Source organism: Panicum virgatum, chromosome 8N, assembly GCF_016808335.1.
Source record: "Panicum virgatum strain AP13 chromosome 8N, P.virgatum_v5, whole genome shotgun sequence".
NCBI lineage: Eukaryota > Viridiplantae > Streptophyta > Magnoliopsida > Poales > Poaceae > Panicum > Panicum virgatum.
In genome coordinates, this window is record NC_053152.1 from 12895385 (window position 1) to 12921562 (window position 26178).

The window sequence follows — 26178 nt, forward strand, 5'->3', positions numbered from 1 at the left end:
TGGTGTGTATTTTAGAGGTCTTTTACAGTGCACAATACTACCATTCAGTAGTATAGAGTATAGAGAAGATCTAACCATTCATTAGGAAGGGTAATATAGTAATTATTAATTTAATTAATTGAAGGTTAATTTTTTTTTCCCACATTTTGAGCCCCCACGCGTTCATCCCCGCCCCCTGCCTGGCTGCTGCGGCCGGTGCGTGCGCCACGCCGCCACCCCAGATCCCCGGTGGTGGCCGGCGCCGCCGCCCCTTACTGCGCGCCCAGCTGCGCGTTCCCGTCCCTAGCCAGCAGCCATGGGCGCTACTGCGAGTCATCGGCAGTTCAGCACTGGCCGGGCGATGGTTCTCTGTTTTTTTTGTCCGAATCCTCAAGTTCAGATGCTGTTAACTTTAATTTTTACCTGCACACTTGACCAAAATCCGAACTAGTGTTTTAAACCTTTACATTGGTTCACACATTGTTGATGTTGTGGATCAAAGTTTTGAAGTTTGAAGCTTTCAAAAGTTTGGTCAAAGTTTGTGGAATATAACAAAAATCTGTAGTCTGAACCTTGTTGAACCTGTGCATTGGACCAAGGTTTAACCCAGTTTTCCTTTGTAATCACAAATCTATTCACCCAATGTTGAATATAAATCTTATAGCTCTTGTTTTCTCCTTTACGTTAGTGGTGATGTGGATCAGAGACTCCAATTTTATATGTTCTGAAAGTGATGAAAATTGAGGAATGTCACAGCAAGTCTGAAAACTCTGAAAGTTTCTTTGTTGTGTTTTTGGACCCGACTTTGAACTGGTTGGTCTTCCAATCCATGCTTCAAATCAACAAGTATGAAATACAAAATTTAGAGCCCTATATACCCTGTATAAAATTCAGTTAAACTTTTTGATGATACACTATTTGAAATCGAGGGAGAAATCTAAAGAAATTCACAGGTTCAGGCGGCAATTAACTCTAAAACGTGAACCAAACTCGTTGCATCGGCCGGACTGTCCGTCCTAATCTCCAAATCCTTTGTTCGAATCACAAAACTTTGAATACAAGAATTGCAGCCCTATCATTCATCTACACTTCCTAGTTTAACTCTTAGACGAACTTGAATATGAAATCTTGAGAAAAATCGAGTTGAAGTCGTTGATCTTGCTCAGCTCGGAAGAACTGACCGGGCGGAGAGCTTTAGCACCACACGGCCATCGGATGCCGGCCGCCTGCCACCCCACCTTCCAGAGCCCACGGCCGCCGCCGCGGATGCCTCTCGAGCGATGGGCGGGGGGCGAGCACCGTGCGGCGAGCGACGGGCGGGTGCCGATCCGCCGCCGCGGATGCCTCCCGAGCGGGGAGAGACGACCGTCTGTGAGATGGCCCGTCTTCTCCCAGGGGCCGCACGTCAGGCGCGGCAGGCGCCACATCACGGCGGCGAACAACGGAATCGCCGTCGGGCCTCCTCAAACCCTAGGCGACGGGACAGGGGAATGGATGATGATATCACAGATGATAAAAAATAAAAGGAAAAAGTCTATATCACCCCTCAACTATGGGGTTGGACTACATAACCCTCAAACTATGAAATGGTCTATATCACCCACTGAATTTTCCAAAACCAGTCAAATTACCCCCTAAATCAGTTTTGAAAAATCATATTAAATCACAAAAAAATCATAAAATAGAAAATCGAATTGTGTTAGACTCCAAATGAGTAGATCTACACAATGAACATATAATATGGTATGCTTTAGTATATTTTTTTGCTGTAGCTTTAGATCTATGTTTTTCTTCATAGCTGTAAAAAATTGTACTAAAGCATACCATATTATATGTTCATTGTGTAGATCTACTCATTTGGAGTCTAACACAATTCGATTTTCTATTTTATGATTTTTCTGTGATTTACTATGATTTTTCAAAACTGATTTAGGGGGTAATTTGACCGGTTTTGGAAAGTTCAAGGGGTGATATAGACCATTTCATAATTTGGGGGGTTATGTAGTCCAACCCCATAGTTGAGGGGGTGATATAGACTTTTTCCAAAATAAAAGGAAGATCCAGGCCACGCGTTTTACCGCTTGCCCTTGACCTCTCGCGAAAGAAAGGAGCCGAGCGGCGACGCCGCCGCCCCCGCCGGCTTGCGGCCCCCGTTCCCTCGCCTCCGGCCTCGCTGCCGGTGGTGACGAGAAGTGGGTCCGTCTCTTCAACATATCGCCTGTCTTCGTAGGGTCTTAGTCGAGTCCACCTAAATCTAGAGTTTGCTCGCTGTCGATATTCGGCGGTAGAGTTAGATTTTGTCGGAGGAGTGTGGCTCCTCTGCGGCTTACTTTTCCTGGCGATGCCAGCGATGCAGAAGCGACGGCGGCGCAGCGGAATAATTTCTCCCAGCCTCTTCCGTTCTCCGATGGCGATCTACTCCGACGTCAACTGAGAGGCTGGGGAGACCTGTCCAGGAGTTGAGGGCCGGCGCATCGTCGTCTTCTTTCAGGTGATGATGTTGTTGACCCTGTTAATCTCGAGAAAGATGATCTTTGGTGAAATCTGAGCTTTGCTCGGGTTGCTAGCGGTGGAATCGAATGATGCGTCGTGGGTACGGGAGCTGGCCGATGTGCCTGGGAGGCAGTGTACTCGGTTGATTCGCCTAGAAGTAAGCCCTCATCTGCGGCCTCCACCTTGTGGAGTTTGGCTCTGGTGTCCGACAACGATTGGGAAGCGGCTTCGGCGGCGGTGACGAACGGATCTCTGAAGGCTTCGAGGAAGATGAACAGGAGTTTTGGACTTCTTTATAATTTTCTTTTTCTTTGGGGTCCTGTTTGTGAAAGGGTGGTGTAATGCGCTAAGATAAATACATTTTCCTTCTAAAAAAATTAAAAGGAAGATGATATCACAAATGATTTTCTCTATAATACCCTTATACTACCTATACTACACAACTATACTACCTCATACCACTAATCACATTTCAGTAGTATAGAATAAATCTAGACCGTACGATGTTTATATACGAGTCCTTTTAGAACAGTAGTAATGACTAGAACCACAAATTTAGCAGATCAGATAGTTCTAGCAAGTGTCCACGAGAACCATAACTCACAAACTTGATTTTGTTTGATGGATTTAATTTTCAGTCTTTGTTGGTTCTCTTCCTGACCTTGTTCACACAATCAAAGTTGTCAAAATTGAAAATTTAAATTGGATCAGAGGACTTTAAGTAGGATCATAATAATATAGGATTTTAAACATAAAAACATTGAAACGTAAATTATGCTGAGTAGAATACTAGAATCAAGCCCCTAAATCCGGACATAAAATTGTATATTGGGAACTGGTAACTATGCATATAATGGGATCCCACATGTGCGGTCCCACATGTCTGCTCAACTAAACTGTCACATGGGGTCCCATCTGGCCGTCTTTTTTTCATCAATTCTTTTGGGCACAAATGGGGAATCCTGTGGTCATTATTCTTAATTCCCCAAACCATTGCAGCCGCATTTTCACCATGTGCCACGCATTAGGATCGATGGTTTAACAAACAATACTCGCCCTAAATCAAGATTCATTTGATGATCCTGCACCGTACAAGTTCATCATGACTGAATAAAATTAGGCCTGCTCCATCGGACGTTTATCCATGCATTGCCTTTGGGAAGCAACACAAAGAGTAATAGATATATTTATAACAATTTTTCTATAATATACTGAAAGCTGCTGTCGACCGAAAGTAGCAAAAGCCCTGGTCCAAAGGAATTCATGCCATTCTGTTAACTTTGTTAGGTTTTTTGTACCCAAAGTGCATTCAATAATCAATACTGTTTTTTTTTTCAATTTTTGGTATGGCCACTATTTGGGGGAGACGCAATATTTTCTTTCTAGTAAGCTAGTTGCTGAAACAAGCCATCGTGTAGAATTTAAGAACCATAGAAATTATTAATTACTTATGAGAAGCAACTCTCAGTTTTAAGCAGATCAAAATGTCAAGGGAGCTTTTTTTTCTAAAAATAATTATGTATTTCTGGAGAAGTGTAGAACCTCTCCCTTTGATAGTAAGCACATACTAGTACTTCAAGTAGCAAGTACAAGCAGCCCAACCGTAAGCATGAGAGACATGATACAGTTGATAATGAATTAACCTACTGAATAAAGTGATAAGATTGATCAAATCCAGCTTACCTTTTGGTCGCTACTGAAAGTGCCAGTATTCTGTATCATCAACTTGCACACTGATGCATTGAACCCGATCTTAAGCACAGACAGATTAAGCATGACAGGCTGACAACAATTGGTTTGGGTCATGTTCTGGTGTGTGCTCTCTTGTGTGTTATGCAACTATAATCAAGGGACACTTGTTGGCGGTTATGCCCTGCTTTGGCCTCTTGCAGGGAACACAAAGCATTTCTGTTCTGACGAATTTTGTTGCTGTTCAGGCAGCCAAAAAAGAGACAGAGGCAGCTTTTGATTGATCCCGAAACATGTAGCATGTCGCGTTGTTTCTCTCCAGTTCTTTGGCGGCCCAACTTGGCCATGTGTGAACCGAAGGATGCAAGAGGCCAGGCACTGAGGCACTAGATCAGAATACAAGATGGGTTAGCTCCACTCCTGGACAGAAAATAAGTTACAGCGAGAGGTCTCAGTAAAATTGCAGTTAAACATGCCTAACCAAATTGAGTTCTCTACTCGGCACAGGTGCTCGTATTTTCCAAGATCTATTGTGAGGTTTAACTAATGGTATTCTTTCAGTGGGAAGAGGTGTGACCGTCGACGATGAAGCTCACGATGACGCTTCTTCGATTATTTCGTAAATCTCGAGATCTATCGGAGTCTCCCGAAGATTCTTATATGGGTGCATACACGTATTCATAGGAATGAATATGCACACGTGTATATAAGTGTCCACGTACATGTAATGTGTTGGCCACAAAAAATATATGTAATGTGTCCCGCAAAAATGCAGTGAAATGTTACCCTTATTTTCCTCTTGAACTGCAGCTCCTCTTTTTTGTTATTTTTTAGACATTTTTACATTATTTGTGCGAGGCTAGAAAAACATTTCTAAAAATTTCGGTCTTCGAGGTTTGACTAGAATCAGTATGACCATAAACGGCAGGAATATTACCGTGCTGCGAGACACGGGGGAATGGGTTCTGCCTGCTGCCTGCGAGGCGGTGAGCGGCACGACGCATGTCTGCGTAACGGATGGCATTTCTGGTGGGTCGCTTTCCCCTGTGTCTCCCATCCGATTGATGAGTGGAGGTAACTGCGGCGGCACGTGATCGCCCTAGTCGACTCCAATACCGTTGATCACCGTCCATGTTCTGAAGACCGACCACCGATGTTTTCGAATCTTTGGGGCCCAGAATTTCAAATTTTGAAGAGCAAGAAACGCATCTCATGAATTCCCATTATTGAACCATGGTGCTGAACAGAGCTTTGTTCTGCATCTGAATCCCAATCGCACCTTCATCTGGCAGTGCTCCAATCACTGTTAACCTGTCTCTCAAACATGTTATGCAGGTAATGACTGTCTCACCTGTATGTAATCTGATCTTGAGTCCATCAAGCACTGGGACAGTGATTTTGAAGATACAGAGGTAGTACGAATTCAGGAGCAGGATTCAAACAATTTCAATGAGACTAGAAGATGCACGGTGCAGCATGTATAACAAACTAACCTAACCTGGTTGTCTTGAGTCCATCTGACCATTCCCCCATTCCGAGTCAACTATGGGGCTTCCCCTTGTTGCCTGATACACGAAAACGGGAAGCCCCCCGCAACTTCGCGCTGCATGAACAATACATTACATGACATCGCGACACCGCCAACGGAACTTGTTCTACCTACGAACCCAACATGTCAAACCCTATGCGATTTTCCCCCATCTTTGAGATTGATGGGAACCCAGCATGACGACCTGATACATCAAGAGAACGCTACGCTCTATTAAGTCCAGACCTATGCGATATTAGCAGTTTAGCGACAAAAACATGGCTACGGATGTACACAATGGAAAATTTTGTTTAGAGAACCGAATCCCCCAGCGATCATACAGTGCTCTTCATTCTAGAGATTTGAGGAGCCTGAACAGCCCCGCCGCCTCTCTTATCCTTGAGAAGGCGATGCAAAATGCTTGCACCTCGACAAAGAGATCTTGCACTGCACAAAATGAAACATTCAGAAAAATGTCATTGTCTGCACAGTATGGAATTTCAGTCTCAATCAGCAATGGAATAACTAATGCACAAATGATCAAAAGCCTAACAAACCAATAATATCTCAAAAAAGGTCGCGGCAGTTAACTCCTTCCATAGCCTGCGATGTGCCGACTTAAACCTACTGAACAAGGCCAATATCATACTGATTCCAAAAAAGGAGGGCGCAGAAAGTATACAGGACTTCCGGCCAATCAGCCTCATCCATGCCGTTGCAAAAATTATCAGCAAATTACTTGCGCTTAGGCTGGCACCGTTTTTGAATGAGTTAGTTGCCCCCTGTCAAAGTGCTTTCATAAAAGGTCATGCTATTCATGACAACTACCTTTACGTGCGAAACATTGCGAGAAGATTTCACCGCCACAAAATACCTGCCCTACTCTTGAAGCTAGATGTGTCCAAAGCCTTCGACTCTGTTCGATGGGACTTCGTGTTGGACCTCCTTCAGCGGAGAGGTTTTCCTTCGCGCTGGAGGAATTGGATTGCAGCAACATTAACGTCTTCGACGTCCAAAATCCTGCTAAATGGGATACCCTCCGAGGCTATTCAGCACGGTCGCGGACTGCGCCAAGGTGGCCCGCTATCACCCTTACTTTTCATCCTGGCAATCGACCCGCTGCAACGCCTACTCTCTGTGGCAACTGATCGAGGTCTGCTTAGCAATTTGGGTGGGCGCATGATGCGGTTCAGAGTATCCATGTATGTGGACGATGCGGTGATTTTTATCAAACCCAAAAGAAATGATGTTCAAAACCTCAGGAAAATTTTGCAATTCTTCGGAGAAACAACAGGGTTGACAACAAACTTCCAAAAAACAAGTGTCGCCCCAATTAGCTGCAACAATATCAACCTTGATGATGTGCTGGCGGACCTGCCTATGGCAAGAGCAACATTCCCAATAAAATATCTTGGTCTACCACTATCAATCAGATGGCTAAAGAAAATCGACTTCCTCCCACTACTTGAGAAGTCAATGGGTAGGATTTCGGGCTGGCATGGCAGACATCTTACCCAGGCAGGCCGCATATGTCTCACCAAGTCAGTCCTCTCTTCGCATCCAGTGTACCTACTAACAGCCATCAGGACAACTAAGAAAACTTTGGAGGGTCTTGACAGAGTCAGGAAGCGCTTTTTGTGGGCAGGGGATGCGGCCCTGACGGGAGGCAAATGCAAGGTCAACTGGACCCGTTCTTGCCTGCCAAAAGAGAATGGTGGCCTCGGCATACTTAATCTGGAATGCTTAGCAAGGGCACTACGGCTTCGATGGCTTTGGCATGAATGGGTATCGCCACAAAAAGCTTGGGTTGGGACAGAAACTCCATGTGACACTATGGACAGACTACTTTTTGCCGCCTGCACACAAATCACAATTGGCAATGGAAGGAGGACAAGCTTCTGGAGCTCTGGATGGATAAGTGGATGCAGACCAAGAGATGTAGCGCCAAACCTCTTCAGTATATCAAATTGCAAACGGAAAACAGTAGCGGAGGCACTAGCAGGTGACGCGTGGATCAGGGACATACGTCATAATAGTCATCTAACCACTACTCACCTCCTAGAGTTTTGTAACCTCTGGGAGCAAGTGCGGAATGTACGACTATTACTTGGTCTTGAAGACCAAATCCGCTGGAAATTCACGCCCTCAGGAACATACACAGCTGTGTCAGCCTACAAAGCGCAGTTCATTGGATGCACCAAGGCAGCGATGCCAAGCACAATCTGGAGGACTTGGGCACCGCCAAAATGCAAATCTTTCATCTGGCTCATCACTCAAAACCATGTGTGGACTTCGGATAGGCTGGCAAGGAGGGGATGGCCTCACTCGCCTTCATGCCCCCTCTGCAGAAGAGTCATAGAATCGGCACACCATTTGCTCTCCGAATGCAGATACACTAGAAGGACCTGGCAGCTTGCTGTGGAGTGGATCGGCTATCCAGAGCTCAACCCAAACAGGTGGAGACCGAGGGACAATGCGCTCTCTTGGTGGCTGAACATTAGTACTACGGCGGCTGTGCCAAAGAAGGCCGTACGGAGCCTAACCATGCTAATCAGTTGGGAGGTCTGGAAGGAGAGAAACAATAGAGTTTTCAATCAAAAGGAAACGCCACCAACTAGGTTATTGGAGAAAATTAAGGCGGAAGCAGCCTTTTGGGCAACAGCAGGAGCAAAGAACTTAGCGTTTATAATACCACAAGTGTAATTTTTGTTACCAGTCCTCCGGTTTGTACTCTTCTTCTCTATCAATGAAATAGGCACAATCTCGTGCCCGTTCGTTCAAAAAAAATAATATCTCAAATGAAGAAAAAAACAATGTGCAGCATTCTTCTATGTAACATTAGTCAAACCAGTCATATTCTGTAAGGAGCCGGTTCAGGGCCCAAATGATGCACCCATTCATCTTTTGTGGAACAGATTTTAGTAAGTCAAATTATCAAAAAGTGAAAAAGAAAATAAAATTCAAATTTCAGTTGGTTTAGGGGAAACAGATTTATAACTATACTTCTATGATTGTTCCAATGTTCCAGAAGATAACATAATTCGCTGTGCATGCACAGTATAATTTAAAATTTCCACATATAATGTTGTTCGTTCAAAAAAAAATTTCCACATATAATGAGTACACCAGTTTATATTCCTTTTGCAACCTTCCTACATGAGGACCAAACAACTTCAAATTTCTGGCAAGTGACAACAACCACGAAGCACCTCCTAACAACTCCCTCTGTCCTGGAATACAAGTGATGTTGGAATTTAAAATTTGTCCACAAATATACAGAATTGTGGGCATAGGAAACCACATCTTAACTCATGCCTAAAAACACCCTTCATGCCTTTTAAGGACTGGTCTATCCCTTGATTTACAGCCTATTGTTGGTTTAGACCGGATTACATGAGGGCACATGACCCGTCTCTTATTCTCCTTATATCCCAGGACTGAGGGAGTACTAAGTTATATACAGAGAGAAATAAACAATTAAACATGTTGATTTTGGACACAGTTCTTCAACTGCCATAGAGTTTATTACAAAATTAGAATGAGAAAGGAACCGGTGAAAATTAGTTTCATCAAAGAAAAGCTCAGAGTGCTATCTTCATGAAAGCTCGTTATTATTTTTCCCAGTGGACAAAATATGATGATTCGTGAAACGTTACCATACTACTAATATAGGTAAAAGTATTGAACTGAGTAGCTTGCAGAGAACATGCAAGTTCTAAATAATGTACAACTAAAGACATCTTAATTATTTGGTCAGTACAATAGGGGCAGTACAATAATTGCACATTGATGCACTCACCATTTATTATCTTGTTTCGAATGAGGCTCTGTAGAAAAACACATACTAATCTCACTAGCCTGTTTTGCATATACTTGTCCTGCAAACAATGCCAATTAAGAAGCATCATCAACATTCTATAAATTAAATAAAGTGCCATGCGGAATTTCAGTTTTCATTCAAATAGCCAATAGAGACAAGTGGGTCCTCAATTTAACAAGTGCAAGAAGAAAATGGTGAATAGGAAAATGAAATACGCTGGCATAGTACATTGAAAGGAGTAAATAGATAGCTGTTGTTATGTGGCTGCTAGGGTTGCGACGGAGAAAGGAGGCCAGCCGGGGGCCTTGCCCACGGCCAAGCAAGAGGGAAGGGTTTCACTTCTAATTCTTGCTTGATTAGATTGATACATTTCCTCTCCTTTGTAAGAAATGTAGGATGCGTATAATGTGGTGGATGTATTGCATTGAGCCTCTAGGGCGAATATATAGGAGTACATGGCTTGGAGGGCAAGTAGTCTCTCCTAGAGATAAGGAAGATTATCCAAGGATTACAATCAATCCTAAACTAATCATATCCTGAGTTGCCTAATATACTATAACATCCCCCCGCAGTTGTAGCAGTAGCAACACGAACGCTCAGACTGAAGAACAATGGAGACGTATCCCCCCTGCAGTCAGAACGCCGGTGCGAAAGCTTTGACTGGAGACTCATGCAAATGATAGCCCTTTAGTGTCATAGTAGCCGAAGTCGAGGTGGACGTGGTCGAAGCCGTGGAGGAGGCACGGGTCGAAGCGTCGTCGAGGTGCTCGAGTACACAAACTCAGCAGCTTCTTGCCGAAGACAGCAGCAGGACGGTGCGGCGAATGACGATGGTAGACGGCGCGGTTTGCGACTTAGGTCACACTCAGGACAGGGGCGGCGACGGCGCAGGTTCCAGCAAGTGTCGCGCTCAGATCAGGGGTGGCGACGACGTCTTCCTTCAGGAACATCGGCGGCGATGTCTGCACGAGAACGGCTCAAGGCGCGGAGGCGAATCGAGCGCCTGCTTGATGAAAACCAGCGGCGAGTGGCGCCATCGCCTAAAAAGGCGAAGACACCGGTAGGGTGGCTTGATCATGAACGTCGTCGCTACAGCCTGGAAGGGCGCAGCAACACCTTCGTCCTTCGGGGGTGCCGACGATGAAGCGGCGACGAACGGCAGGGCGACGCAAACCCGATAACGAATCGGGGAAAACCTAAAAAATCACATAGCAGCAGCAGGGAGACCTTCGGGTACAATCTCGGGTGCACGTAGTGAATTCCTCTCTTCTCCTTATTGCTTCCCCGCGTGGTCAACACGGGAAAGAGAAAACAAAGGAGATCGGAAACCCGAGCGGCTCTCCTCCGTTCAGCAGCAACACGGCAGGCCAAGATCCGCCCCCGCAGCCACGTCTTCTTGAGAAGCAGAGGCAACTGGGGGAGGAAGTGCGGTGGCGGCCGACGGCACAGAGGAGGGAGCCGGCGAGGGAAGGGCGGTGGGGCGGAGCCCACGACGCGGCGGCCCGACAGCGACGTCGACCGGCGATGCTGCAGCCCGTCCGCCCGACAGTGTGGTCTTGGCTCCTCCCCTCGCGCACGCGCGCAGTCCGTGCGGCGGCGGCGGCGGCGCTGGAAGGGGGCTGGCCTGAGGCGCGGAAGGGGCGGGGAAGCTCTGAGCGGGGCCGTGGACGACGACACAGAGGCAGCGGCGGCCCAAGGCAGGGCCATGGCGATGCCGACGAGCGACGCGGCCACGGCGACGGTAGAGGTCAGCCCTCCTGCTACGTGTTGACGACGACGGCGGCACGGATCAGAGGGATACGCGGCGCATCCTTGGAGGGCGCTGCCCCCGGCGGAGATCAATCTCGATCTCCCCGGGGCCGCGCGGGTGCAGCGGAAGCGGCGGCGCGGCTAGGGTTAGGATCTCGTAACCTAGGCGTCTGATGCCATGAAAGAAAGGTAGGATGTGTATAATGTGGTGGATGTATTGCATTGAGCCTCTAGGGCGAATATATAGGAGTATATGGCTTGTAGGGCAAGTAGCCTCTCCTAGAGATAAGGAAGGTTGTCACGGGATTACAATCAATCCTAAACTAACCATATCCGGAGTTGCCTAATATACTGTAACATCCTTATATAGAGAGGTTTACTTGACCCCTAAGCAAGCAACCCTTGTACCTAATTAACCTAACACTAACAGGCTATACCGCTAACCCAGGGCCAATAGGACCATGACAGGCCCAATAGGCTCATGACGTACTCTAACACTACATCCCACCTAAACATGCAGCTCGTCCTCGAGCTGCAGCCTAACCAACTTATAACAATGACTCGACTCGACATAAACCTAACACCTAAAAAAAACCTTTTACATCTCGACTTATTTTATTATTCTCAACCTGAAATGGACTGAAACTCTTTATTTCTGACTCCTGAACATGAGGTGGACACCATCCGCACGCCGGACCTGCATGTGTGCAGCCACCTGGATTCAAGGGATGCAGCCATGGACTGGCCTGAATGTGGGCCGAAATCTTCCAAAAACAGCAGTAGATCACTAGCCCAAACAGCACACCTGGAAGCAGCCGTGTAATGGCCTGAACGCGGGCCAAAATCTTCCAAGGTACCAGCCTACCAGGCTTGTCCAGCAGTCCTCCCCTCCAACGCAGCAAGCCACAGGTCCCCCGCCCACCTCCAGGGCCAAGTGAGCACCACCGCCCCCTTTTCCGAACGGAAGGACGGACATCGCGCCTGCCGCGTGAGTACCGCCGTGCCCGTCTCGCTCGCGCAGAGAGGCCCTCCACGCCATCCACCGACGCCGGTCCTCTCGCGCGGCGCGCCACCGCCGGTCCTCTTGCGCCGCAGCATGCCGAGGGCGCTGGGCGCCATGGTTGACGGAGGCCTGCCATGGCAATTATCGGAGGCGTCCCCGCAACGGCCGGTGCTTGGATGCGGTGGCGCTACGCGGGCTGTGCACGCCTTCAGCCCGACACCTCCGCCCTGCAAGGAGGGCAGCAGTCCACGCCACAACACTGGGAAAGAGCAACAGCGAGCTGAGGTGGATGCCCGCGAAGGCTTGGTGCCGGCAGATCTAAGTAGGAGGCCTAGCTCTTCTGGGCGAACATCCTCCAATCCGCTAGCCGCATGGAGCCCGCAGCGGGGCGGCGCGATTGCTGGAGGCCGTCCGATGGGGCGAGGTCATGCCACCCTGTACCGAGGTCGACCGCCGCCAGGGCCGCCTTTCGCATCTTTCGGCGCATCTTCTGCAGCCGTCGCCGCGCCAAGAGGCTGCGTGCCACAGCCTGCAGCCGCCAACACGTGACGAGTAGGCAGCTTCCCCGCCGGCTCCATTGAGATGTCTGCCGGCTGCTTGATCTGCTGGAACTTCTCGCCCTGTGCTTCATTGGTGGTCGCCGGCCCATAGCCCGGCAAGCCGTAGAGGAACACCAGTGGCATGGTGGGGATGGTGGTTGCCCGCTGCAGGGATGATTCCAAGGCCTCCAAATGCACCCAAAGAGATGCCATCTGCTAGGCGAGCGCTTGCGTTGTGGCCTCGGCAGCGTTGAGCTTCACCAGTGCATCCTCATCGCCTAGCACATCTGATACCAGATGTTATGTGGCCGCTAGGGTTGCGAGGGAGAAAGGAGGCCAATCGGGGGCCTTGCCCACGGCTGAGCATGAGGGAAGGGTTTTCCTTCTAATTCTTGCTTGATTAGATTGATACATCTCCTCTCCTTGTACAGAGAGGTTTACTTGACCCGTAAGCAAGCAACCCTTATCCCTAATTAACCCTAACACTAACAAGCTATACTGCCAGCCCAGGCCCAATAGCCCCATGACGTACTCTAACAGTTGTACTCAATAGACAAATTCAAAATTTGAAATTAAAATATTTGAGTATCATACAACACTTTGTAGACAATATCATGAACTTAATTATTTATTCAAAAATGCTGATTTGGTCCCGAAACCAAAAATTAGTGGCATAACTCCACCCGGCGGTGGTTGCACCTAGCACTGTGAGAAGAATGAATATTTCATAATATGCCATACTTTTGATTTGCATAACAAATGAAATTCATGTTCATGTCCTTGGGGCAATCAGAATTTGATTGAGGACAAGTAGGGATTAGTCCTATAATTCTTTTAGCAGTCCAGAGCTCATGCTGGAATCATGTTACCATAATTATCGAGAGATGCTGACCCACCAGAAAAGATGATATGCATGATTAAGAACCAAACCTTAATGTCTTCACATGATCGAATACAGTTTGAGATGTAGTCATGAATGAATCCTGGTGGTAAAACAACTGCAGTAGTGAGCCTGTTTACTACTTCCATTGAATGCAAACTCATTTCCATATGGACAAGAACATCAAAGTATCTGTCAAACAATAAGGCAAGTATGAAACATGAAGTACAGAAAAGCAAAATAGTTACGAAGACAAATTACAAAATAAAGTTATTATGCATACGCATCCATGTCCGGAGAGTTGATTAGCTTTGAAAGAACTTCGACAGCTATACATGGATTATGTTCAACAAGGTCCTGAAAAAAAATTGTCAGATCAACAACAAAGCATTCAAAGGATTCAGCTGTCAGAAGCAAGTACATACAGGGAGTTTCTGTGGTGTCATGCCACAATGATAGACTAGCTTCCAGTCCTCTCCCAAATCTAAAACAATTTTCTGCAAGAAGTAATAAATTCATTAGAGATGTAAAATGATCAAAACAGCACAATATAATACACGTGTATGGTTGGGACCACTATAGAGCATCAGCCGTTACATGCATGCCCAGGTAAAAAATTCAATGATCTACAACAAACCACACAGCCAGCTACTACCACTATGTACAAAAATGATCGCGTTTATTTATGATTTATTTACTTTGTAGTCCATGTTTCCAAAGATAGCACACATATTTTGTGTTCCAAGTCATACATATCACTGACTTTCCTATCTAGAGGTTTCAGTTTCAGTTTCCTTTTTCTAGCATAAGAGCTGGTTTAATTTCATCATTCAAGAAACAGAGTGTCACAAGAAAGCTAATGCTAAACCAATCACTCGAAATGGATTAACAAGGCCGTAGACATGCCCATAGGCAGCATCTAGGAATGATTAACTAGTAACTACCCAGCGATACACTTGTCCGGCAGCCAAGAAAGACGGAGATAAGTTCAAGTAGACTTAAAGCTTATTTCTGTATATTCTTAAGAATCTGCAATTCTCAGTAGCTTAAATAACTATCCAGGAAAGAAACATCATATCTCTAAAAGGGGTAACGGATCTCTAACTGAATATGTTACTGAAATAGACAAGAAGTTACTCTTTCAACTTACAGAGATATTTATGCCCTGGTCCACTGCCACTTGTCCACTTGCTACTTCTGTAAGCGTGACTTATGAGTTATGAATGCATCTGTACTATTTCTCCCTCCCATGGAGACATCTAGACCTCAAGCTAGACGCCAAGATGTAGGTGTCCAAACTGTGAACTGACTCCCTCTAACCAGCAGCCCTTACCACTATACCTAATTTCCAGGTTCCCACAGTTTACTCAAGAATGAAGTGACGCACCACAATCAGTGTTGGAAAAGCCTTGCAAAAGCCGAACTCAACAAATCCAAGAACAAACCTACGAGGTTAACTACAAACCTAACAGGTGTGCCTTCATCCATCTGGACTTTTATGGGTATTAATTTCTTTTGTACTTTTGAGCATCCGGAGACTATTGCGGGGTTGAGGCCATGCATTGAGTTTTAATTGATTTCTTTTCTTTGTGTATCTAGTGCAAAGTTGATATCCATGCGTGGAGACTTGTCTTTTCTTATGTTTTGCTTTTCATTTAGTAGTCATCTAAAACCTTCTACTTTTACCTCCACTTTCAATATGTATTTGCTTCGCCTTCGCTCAGCCAATCACAGCAATCTCATGACTTAAGTGAGGCCTCACTGCAACAACGATGACATAAGGGAAGGCTGAGAAACAAGAGATGTGTTGGTACTGGCAATGCTCATGAGAAAGCCATGCATATGGCTCAAGTGGAATGCACAGAGGACAATGAGGCCTGAGGATCCTCCATGCACATACTATGCAAGAGAGAAAATTGATATTGGCAAATGGGCCTCATTATCCAACTTTTTTTGTGACTTTGTTTGCTAAGTCTAAGAATGTTTACAAAAAGTAGATTCTAAATCAAACCAAAGACTCGATGGTCACATCACAAGTCGTAGGATCGATGTAGAATATGACTCTATGATTCTACCAAAAATACACTTCGCAGTTTATGGTAATATTCCAAGAGTAATTTGGCACCAAGAATAATAAATGTGAACAATTTATCCATGTCTTATGTTGTTGGCTTGATGGCCCACCAACAACCCTTGATGTAATATACCCTAAACTCTTTGGTACACCCAATTCATGGACGCCTGTTAGCTTCTTTCCCTAAGTACCTTCGCCGTCGATGGCCCGTTGTCGGCCACAATGTTGAACTAATGATGAGCAATTTAGTGCCCCATGCCAACTCATTTGTTAACTTTTTTCTCCTATGCATGAAGACTCGCACGTTCTCCTCCATCTTCCTGATCATATCTTCAAACCATGTGTTTGGTTCATGGAGCAAACGGGATGGCTCAATCCCACTTTTGCTAGCGATTGGTTAGGGGGCGATGTGAGATAGGTCGGTCTTGCATGCGATGCAGAACGAGTCCATCCGCCAAAAATGAGGGGTCAGACTCATCCCAATGGCATGATCGAGTGGGCATCTAGCTAGTGCGGACATCACAGGCAGCAGTGAGCACCAAGGGAGGAAGAGGAAGGTGAGCCCGTGCCGGCATGGGCATGGCACGGCGGCACATGGAGTTCTTCGCCGGTGCTCGCAACACGGAGTTGTGGTGCTCAAGGGTGTACGAAGATAACGCATAGGTAGAGGAGGCATCGGCACTGATATTGAGTCCCCTCTACATTCTTTCCTCACACCTCTTCACCATCAATTGATTCCATTTGATCCCATTGAAGCATCAACTCGTAGGTGAGCTCGCCAAAATTTCAAATCTTGCCACCACCCTCATGCTGCCATGGTGACAGTGCGAGGAGCGGTGGCACGGCTCGCGTGGATTCACCTTAGAACAAAGTTTGGCACAAGCTCATGCGAGTCCCAAGAACATTACGATTGAAGCAATATGTGCATAGTCACATCGAGATTCCACCTCCATCTCCCTTCTCACTTTCTCTAAATCAACTACCTAGATTCACCTCTAAAAGAGTTTAGTGTGGTCTCATGCAAGTCCAAAGAAAAACTACAATTGAAGAATATCGCGATTCAACCCTATTCTTCGACTTGGAAGAATACTCTATTGTGATGAATCACGTACGGTTCAAATATTTATGAGGAATGTAGGTCCATTATCATTTTTCACAAGCCTATCCATCATCTCTCATCTTGTCCCCGGCAAGCTAGTAACATGAAGATGGCCAAACCCCAAGCAAAGTTGAGGAGGAAGGAGCTGCTATCCTAGCACCTTTTTCATTGTTGAGGAGGACGAGCGATGTTGCGATAGAGGAGGCTGGCATGCCAAAGCGGAAAAAATCATGGATGGACCCGAGCATTGTAGTGGCACTGCCAACAAAGGCTTGCGATGACAGCTTATAGCACAGCCTCCTACCTTGACTCGAGGAGAATCATGTCGTTAAAGGGAAGATGATGTAGCAAACATCATGGTTATATGTGATCCACATAACAAATTAATTGGTTCCCTTACTATAGATGGCATCCATGATGGCTCTACAGGCTGCTCAGCTTGAGTGGAGCGAGGGACATGGGTTCATGAGGGAATATGGAAGAGGATGTAAGAAGACAAAGATATTCAAGGGAATTTGTTGGCCCTTTTTTGGGGGAAATTTAAGTAGATCAACGATGCGAATAAAGCCTAAACGATGCCTTGCCTTTGACCTTTTGTACACAACAGGAAAATGATGCTACGATGGAAGTAAGGATGGCAACGGGTCGGGTTCGGATCGGGTGGAGTGTCGGGGCACCCAAACCTGAACCGAATAACATTTCGGGTGAAAATCCATCCCCAAAACCGAACCCGCGGATACCCGAAAACCGTTTTATATGACAATAGAGTAAGAGCAATAAGTACTTCCTATAAACATATACATGATATATATAACATTTACACATATAAACAAGGGGCAATAAATAGTAAATAATTTTCTAAGTCAATTTAGAATAAATTTAATAGTTTAAATAAACAAAGTTATCATTAAGTATACTATAAAACAAGAGTTTTTATTCGAAACAGTTATCCATTGGGTATCCACAGGTGAAAAACCAAACCCGAACCCGAACCCGATAGATTTCGAGGCCACAAACCCGAAAACCGTCGGTGAGGAATCATCCCCGAACCCGCTAGACCCGAAACCCGCTGATATCCGACCCGAACCCGCCCCGTTGCCATCCCTAGATGGAAGTGAGCTGTGCATCTTGGGTTTACATGGGGATGTGGATGGGTGCTCGAGGGGGCAATGTAGCGGTGCAAGAGCTAGCTGAATAGGAAGAAAATGACATGTGTTGACAACGCTCATAGAGAAAGACAACGTTGAGAGCTCATAGGTCTCCACAACATAAAGCCACCCACCAAATGGATGGAGTAATTATGGGCGAAGGCTTATCTTTCAAGGTCATGACAGCAGAACGGATTGAAGATTGAGGCAGAAAAGGAAGATGACCTAGTCAGGCTGACTTGTAGGCCCTTGGTAATGTGATCTGACATGAAAACATGGCTCCCAAAATGGAGAAGACACTCAACAAACCAGCTTACAAGTGAAAACTATACAATCATGACAGTTTGATGGTGTATCTTGAACTTTTTAGGGTTAGATGGCCAAAACCGCACTTCAACAGCAATTGTATGGCCAAATCAGACTTCTTCCTATACAAGAGGCTACCTTTTCTCTTATGTGGACCAATCTCAGACTGTCCTGTCTATGAATACCCGACAACTATGCTAAGAGTATTAAATTTTGTAACAATAATAAATCACTATAAATATGCCCACAATGTTTATCTTTTGTAAGTTTATTGTTCTTTGGAACCCGATGATTGGGTTGGCCTGCTACCATTTTTCCGATTGCGCCTGCTGTAGACCTTGCCGAGGAATGCACCCTTAGGAGGTATACTTATACATTTCTGTTATGGCATATATACTAAATATTAGCATTAAACAAACTTGAGCACTATAGTATTTCCAATAATATACTGCATAAGATGAGCATTTAGACAATATGTAGTACCATCCTTAAAAATGTGAGTGCAGAATTTGCAATGCAACTTTTAAAAGCCAAGCATAATACAGAGCAACAAGATGAAACACTTATCTTGGAGTTGTTGATTTTGAATAATGCAATAACTTTTGATCTTTTTTTACCAGAGTTAAGCATCTTGCACCCAAATATCACATCCATCACTATCTGCTATCACACAACTTTACTAACACATTTCAGTGTAAAAGCAATGCATCAATGCATTATATGGGATTGAGAGAAAAAAGCAGGGTGTTTTGCACTTGATGTCAAAAGCAAAACGAAAATGCTGTTGTTTAGTCTATTTTCCTACAAGAACATCCTCAAGAGTCCTCCTAGTTGCTTTGCGGGAGTGCCTCATTTTTTTTATTGTATGTGTTTAGGCTTGTATTTTTAGGTGAACTATATAGGCACATTTTTAAGACTGCTTTCGAGCAGAACTAAGAATCCTGAACTATCAGTTAGTTAAAATAAAAAAATGTTCAGTAAAAAGAAATAGAAGAAATCCATATGAACTAAACAGTAGAGAATATATTTTGAAAAACATGATCTTTTCTGCTTTCTTTATACAAGCAATTCGGTTCCTTCCTTTTAATCAAAGTAATTATTAATAGGATCAAATCAACAGATTATATATTTCCATAATTTGGCATAATTGAGCTGGGATGACCGCATGTCACCTTCTATACTCTTGTAGAGAAGAGTATGCAATTAGTTCTAGAATCTAGAGTCCTAACCTCTTGCGTGCAATCAACCATTTGGCATTGCCAACTGTCCTTGTGCCCAGACTGCTTTAGTTGCCCCTCATATATAATCAAAAGTCACCACAGGTTGAGACTAGTTGCATTGGCCAGCCATTCGTTGCCCTAAGTGTTTGGTTGCCAAGTTGCCTAGGCGTACTATGCATTGGTTGATTTGCACACCATTACTTATCTTCTTAGCAATCACACACTACCATATTACACTAGCTACTCCCTTGGTGGCATTCACCGTCCATAACCAACATTCGGCACCACCTCAATAGTTAGTGCTTTCACCACCCATGACCACCAATTAAACAACCAGCACTCAGCAACAGCTCAATAGTTAGTGAAGGACTTGGGATTATAGCAACAATGGAGAATAGAACGCAGCAAGAGAGAAGAGAAAAACAGTGAGGGAAAAAAAGGAATATGAAAAATTTGTTGACATGTGTGACCCTATGCTCATTATACCTCAAAAGCCCAAAACAAGTGAGCCAAGGGATAAGGAACATTGGCATTGAGCCATTGACAAGTATTCAGGGTGGACTTACATTGCAAGGATGGTTGCAGGGCACGTATAAGACCTTTCCCAAATAAAAAGGGATCTACTAAAGAAATAGTTTTAAGGGCTTAGTTCTATTTTTCTAGAAAATATTTAAATAAACAAAGGGATGAAACAAGGTGCAGAATAAAAATTAAATGGTAAAATATTCAGAGGTCTAACAACTGCACACTTTTGAGAATAAGATTGCAGAAAGAACCTCTTGTTGGGCAGGTGCAAGTGGACCTTTGCAAGCTTTTTCAACCAACTCTCGGATCACAGCCCCTCGGCTAGTGTCTGCACACATGCTACCATCCCATAGTAGCTCATGGTTGTTGTCTAGGTTCAGCCACTGTAACTGTACATTCATAGATAAATGCATATACATGTTCAGAAATAAAAGTGGCATATGAATAAACAACTCTTACGTGCAACGTACCTCCCCTTCAAGAATTTCAAGTCTTGGTGGAGGGGGTCGTATCCATTGAGGAGGCAACCCTTTGAGTGATGTTTGTTGAAGTAAACTAGCAATCATGTTATCTCTATTTGGTTTGATTGGTGACATCCTATAAATAATGAAAAAGTTTTGGTTCATAACCAAACTAGTAGAAGTAAAATGAACCCAAGCTATGGCCATCAAAAGTCATTGCAAGAAGAGTATACATACTCTGCTGAACTCCCACAGCTTTGAAAAACATCTGGATCAGGAATAGCATTTCTAACAGTGGCATCTCTGGAACTACTCTGCAGGGATGATGCCGCATCACGGGAGCATTGCTTCTCAAGCTGCTCTCTCGGCAATAAAACCTATAAAATAGATGCCCTTTTGAACAATTAATCCAACATGCACTGAACATAATTTGCCTATAAATTGTATCCACTAGGTTTCATAATTATATGAAGGTACGACCATTTACCTGAGATGCATGATCAGATTCATTCAAGTAATCTACAGCAGACTGCTTCAGAACCTGTACATAGGCAGAGTTATTATATGGTGCCAAGTGTAGAATGTATAAAATGAGAACTACCTTACGAACTTGTGACGTACATCTTTCAGTAAGCGTAAGAATTAAGAGCTACCTCAAACTTAACAAAGCAGATCTACCATTTTCTGATGTATCTCAGCAAGGTAACAAGAAACTAATGCTGAATCGTTTAGTATCTAAGTCCACTTACAAACCCCTTAACATAGAAACCAAACATCCTAACCCCTAAGCTTCTAAAGCCAGAATACCTCAATCTGAAACAAAGGCAGTCTTGCCAACTGGACTGTAATATTATCTGGTTTTTTGCTACAGGCAACAAAATGTGGATAACTCAAGAAGAAGGTAGCAGAGCAGTAGAGATAAACAGCTCTCAGTTCTAAAACCAATCACGAATTGGCAGCTGCAACTGCAAGCCATCCAATACAGCATGCTACCATTACTATCAATTATGTAATAAAACACATCTATTCCTTGCTAGTTCCTGATCAACTACAGTACTCCATTCAAAGTTATAAGGCATGTGTGCATTTCAATATTTGCTTGTTTAGACAAACAATTGGACAAATTATGTATAAGTTTTGTGATACAGAAATATAACACTAGATTTTAATTATTATCAATCTAAATTTGTAACACCATGGTTTTATAATTAGTGACAATTATTACAAAGAATAATCTTCATCAATGTTCAATTTAATTCACGCCTTACAAAAATGGAAGGAGGGTATGACCTCCTAACTGGATTTCACCTTAAAGGTCATGAAACTTTCAAGATATATCTTGAAAACAAGATGAACTACAGATGCATATCAGAGCAAAACTATATTTTAGGGAAGGAAGGCATATCGCCGTGTTCCATCGCTATCCTGTGCTATATATCTCAGCACTTATGCAGCTTAATTTCATGTAAAGTTTCCAAAATAAACACAAGTAATTCGACAATTACACAAGACATAGAACAAGAAAAATACCTCATTACTGTCCTCATTAGTCGAACTTAACAAAAGTTGGAGAAAAACTCGTTCTGCTTTCTCAGAGGATTCATCACATGCAGCCTGCAAGAAACAAAAAAAAAGGCCTTGAACAACTCCAAACATTAAAAGCTTTATGTAACACTTCAGAAAGCAGATAGATCTGCAAACCGCTGGATCATGCTATTGATGTTGTACATATGAAACACAACAACAGTAACTTGACTTACTTCTGGGCAAAAGATCATAATCATTAAGCTAATGATAAAAAAAGGATGACATAGACAATTTTCAGAACTGCGGTAAGATATTATTCCAATCTGTTTAACATTACATCACACCCCTAAACTTAAGGCACTCTCCAACAGGCTCACCTAGCTAAAGATAAAGTGTGTACCACAGTAGCATACACATCATGAAAGTAAGGTAACAAGTTCATACAAAGGCCCTATGAGAAGGAAGGCAAATACTAAGTAATTACAAGACATCGACCCTTTGGAGAGTGATACCAATCAACTTCATAAAAGAAAAATGCAGAGTGATCTTTCTAATGGCTAATTTACAGAAAGACCCTGGATTCCCCTTTTGCCCAGCCCTCTATTCCTCTTAAATGTAAAAACTGGATGGCATTCACTTGCGCGCATGTTATTTCAATAGATAGGATTAAATGAGACTACAGCTTAGACCTGGGTCTGTTAAAACTTTAGCTTGACTGCTAATAGCAACTGGCCAAATATAATACACTGAAAAAACAATAACTGAAAGCAAATTTATAATGTCAGCTATTTTTCATCAGAATATCAGCAAGGATTCAGTAATCTCTTGGTTAAGCAAGATTAAAGTTGGGCCTGGAGTTATTATACACAAAAATGGAATATCATGGGCAACTGAAAAAGTGGGTGATTTATGAAGTACGTTTACAGATTTTTTTTTTCCCTCCCTTGAATGTTTGGTAATAATTTTTCCCATTTAGTTAGCTTTAGTTAATGCAGATGGCAAAGAAACTTGAAAATGAGTCTCAAAGGAATAGACAAGTTTACAGCTTACATTTATTAAAAGAGGAACAAACGGATTTGCCAACTGTGAGGAATAACCTTGATGTAGAATTGCAAATGCAACTAAACGCTCAGCAGGTTGAAGCATCATTTTGTCCTGATCAGAGGAAAAAAGAAATAACATAATTGAAGCCTGGTTTTTGCTTGGTAAGAGAATAAATCCAAGAAACAATAGAGCATCAAATGGAATAATGAACTGCCTGCCTGCATATTTTATGGTAAGTTCAGTGACAGATGAACAAAAAGTTCTTTCAGGAGAACAAATATCGAGCAAAAATGCTTACTAAGCCAAAACTTTAACACTAAACACGTTAGTTAAGCCTGGACTGTGGAATCATATATACAGTCCAAACAAATCTATAATGATAAGCCTTGAATTGGTCTAGCCTTGAGCATGGTGAAATGACAAATGTCATCAAACCTATCAACTCTGGAAGCCTCGCCTTTCTATTTATAATTTCTAAAAACAGAAAAATTAATAACTCAATTATGAAATAGATGAGATAAAATTCAACATTTTGCCATTTTTTCATAGAATTATATAAATGTAACAAAGGCTTCAAAAAAAATTACAGAACACATTTGCTCTATGTAAATCGTGTGCATTTGACTAGCCTTTATTCTATTGAAACTACAGGACACATGCAACAATATGCCTACCTCTAATGACCTTTAGTGGAATATGAGAATATAATAAAACCAGAAGGTATAATTCCAGCAAAAATGATCCAAATAACAGAGGATATCTCAGCTACCAGCCCATTGATTATCCCAACAAACAGGTAAGAAGATACCATTATGTGTGTATAGAATTTCATGCCTAGCTGAAAAATGACGATTAATTTCTTTTTCCCAAATCCCAACTTCTCAGGACAGGACCCTGAAGGATCTCATGCACTGGGGTCATTGGAGAGTTTGGCTTGGGCATAATATTGCTGAGGCACTGGCCCTAGCTAAAACAGTAAAAGATTCAAGCTACAGACACCAAACAACCTCATCGACACCTGATACTTTTTCATTTCTGAGAAGTAATAGACCAACAGTCAATTCACTGCTCTGCTCCAAACCAAACTCTTACATAACCTCAACATTAACCAAATCAGCAAACTAAGTGCAAAATTTGAAAGGGGCGTACAATTAAATTGCCATATCTAGAGTTCACAGCCAACCACAATTCAAAATTTCAGTGAAACCTACCCAACCCCCCATCAAAAAAAAAAGTGAAGCCTACCCAACCCAAGAAGCCAACTAAATTCGGGGGGGGGGGGGGGGGGGGGAAGGAACTCAACTAATTTTAAATTTCCAATAGTAGTGTTCACCACGAGCCACAATTCCCCAATCCACCTAAGGCTTTGTTTGGACAAACTCACTCCCTCCCAGTACATATGGGTTGGAGGGGAAAATGAACTAAATTTTGCACCTCAATCCCTCCCAATACATTTGGATTGGAGGGGATTTGTATGTATCCAAACAAGGGCTAAGCGAAAACTTTCACTAACTCTTACATTGGGGATTACGTAAAAGCAAAGCAGCCAGAATTTCATACATCACGGACTACCCGCCAAGAGAAGATTAAACATTCACTGAATCCCCACTTGGCCACTTGAAACCATCCAAAGAAAACACAAAATTCACCAATCACACCAACAATCGGATTAGCCAGGCCAGCCATTGCCTCAGAAACTAACTGTCCCCCAATCAGCCCGGTGCACAAACCTCCACCCAACGTTACGCCAACTTGCTCGGCCCAAGCACCCCTAAAAACCCCAGCACCCAACAATCCAATTTTCGTGGCTCCAAGCAGGGCAGCGAGGAGGGTCTCGGGGATCTCGAGAACGCATTCACCTCGAGGACGAAGCTCACAGCGGAGCCGAACCGGAGTCGGCGCTCGGGGGCGACGCGGGCGCGGAAGTCCGCGACGGCGTCCTCGAGCGGGCGCGTGACGGCGGCGACCAGCGCCAGGAGGTCGGCGCACTCGCCGCCCCGCAGCGCGCCCATGGGCACGTAAGTAGACGGCTTCGGGGCCGCAGCCGGGACGGGGGCCGCAGCCGCCGCCGCCGGCGGCGGTGGCGGCGGCGGCGTCGAGGAGCCGCCCGCGTCGTCCTCGTTGGGAGACATGGTCGGGTGGGGAAGCGGGGGAGGAGAGGGGTTAGAACAGGACGGCGAGTGGGTTTATTGGCTTCGATGGGCGCGTGAGGTTTTAATAGTTTGGACGGTTTTGCCCTTCGCCTAGTGACTAGGGATTCACACGGCAACACGTTTTGGTTTGATTCCCAGCATTTGTGTCTTAGAGCTAGAGTTTTTTATGTTAGAGCTAGAGTTGATTATGTATAGAAAAAATTGCAATTGATATATATCACATCCAATAGGTAAATTATAGTTTAGAGTGGTTTAAAAATACAATTTTTAACCCAAATATCTTCCACATTAGAGTCGACTATTATCTTGTTATCTATAAAAAACATACATGTCATGAGAGATACAAAATATAGTCGATCAGTCATGGTTTTGTGGTAATAACGGTTGCTTTTGAGCCGGTACTAATATCAATTTAGTACCGGTCATATAGCACAGTGCCCCTGAGACCATTTAGTATCGATTTGTAACACTACCCGGTACTAAATACCACCATTTAGTACCGGGTGGTGTTAAAATCCAGTACTAAATGGTCCCGGGATACTCGGAGGCTGTTGGACATTTAGTAGCGGGTCATAATACCACCCGGTACTAAATGGTGGTATTTTAGTACCGGTTGGTGTTATGACCCGGTACTAAATGGTCATTTAGTACCGGGTGGTGTTATGACCCGGCACTAAATGATTCTCCCGGGGTTACTTCAAAAGGATAGCATATCCTATCCAATCACAAGTGATGTGTAGGTGGGATGGTAGGGGAGATACACGCGAAGCTAAAGGTCGCGAGTTCGAACTCCACGGAGGAGTTGATTTTTTTCTGGCCGCGTGCCCAGGTTTTTACAACCGGTACTACATGGCTCCCCCATTAGTACCGGAGACACAATACCGGTTGTCGCAACCGGTACTAAGGGGGGTTTAGAGCCGGTACTAAAGCCCATATGTCTG

The 26178-nt window shown here is 44.2% G+C and overlaps 1 protein-coding gene and 1 long non-coding RNA gene across 3 annotated transcripts; both read right to left on the bottom strand.

Annotated features, from left to right (window-relative positions):
* Positions 1-833: 833 nt before the first annotated feature.
* On the bottom strand, positions 834-2136 carry LOC120685996. Its single transcript, XR_005679915.1, has 2 exons — positions 2058-2136; positions 834-1449 (listed from the first exon to the last, which is right to left on the bottom strand). It is a non-coding gene; the product is annotated as an uncharacterized LOC120685996 (long non-coding RNA).
* A 3421-nt stretch (positions 2137-5557) lies between these two features.
* LOC120685762 (CCR4-NOT transcription complex subunit 11-like) lies at positions 5558-25252 on the bottom strand. 2 transcript variants are annotated; one of them, XM_039967846.1, is made up of 12 exons: positions 24944-25252; positions 23091-23195; positions 22044-22127; positions 21001-21054; positions 20751-20890; positions 20523-20649; positions 20304-20441; positions 14106-14177; positions 13964-14037; positions 13731-13872; positions 9489-9567; positions 5558-6136 (listed from the first exon to the last, which is right to left on the bottom strand). In XM_039967846.1, the coding sequence occupies exons 1-12, from the start codon at positions 25214-25216 to the stop codon at positions 6039-6041; spliced, it is 1386 nt and encodes a 461-aa protein (XP_039823780.1). In that variant the 5' UTR covers positions 25217-25252; the 3' UTR covers positions 5558-6038. The 2 variants fall into 2 exon arrangements, with proteins under 2 accessions (XP_039823780.1, XP_039823779.1); XM_039967845.1 differs by lacking the exon at positions 5558-6136 and adding an exon at positions 8726-8919.
* Between the last annotated feature and the right edge of the window lie 926 nt (positions 25253-26178).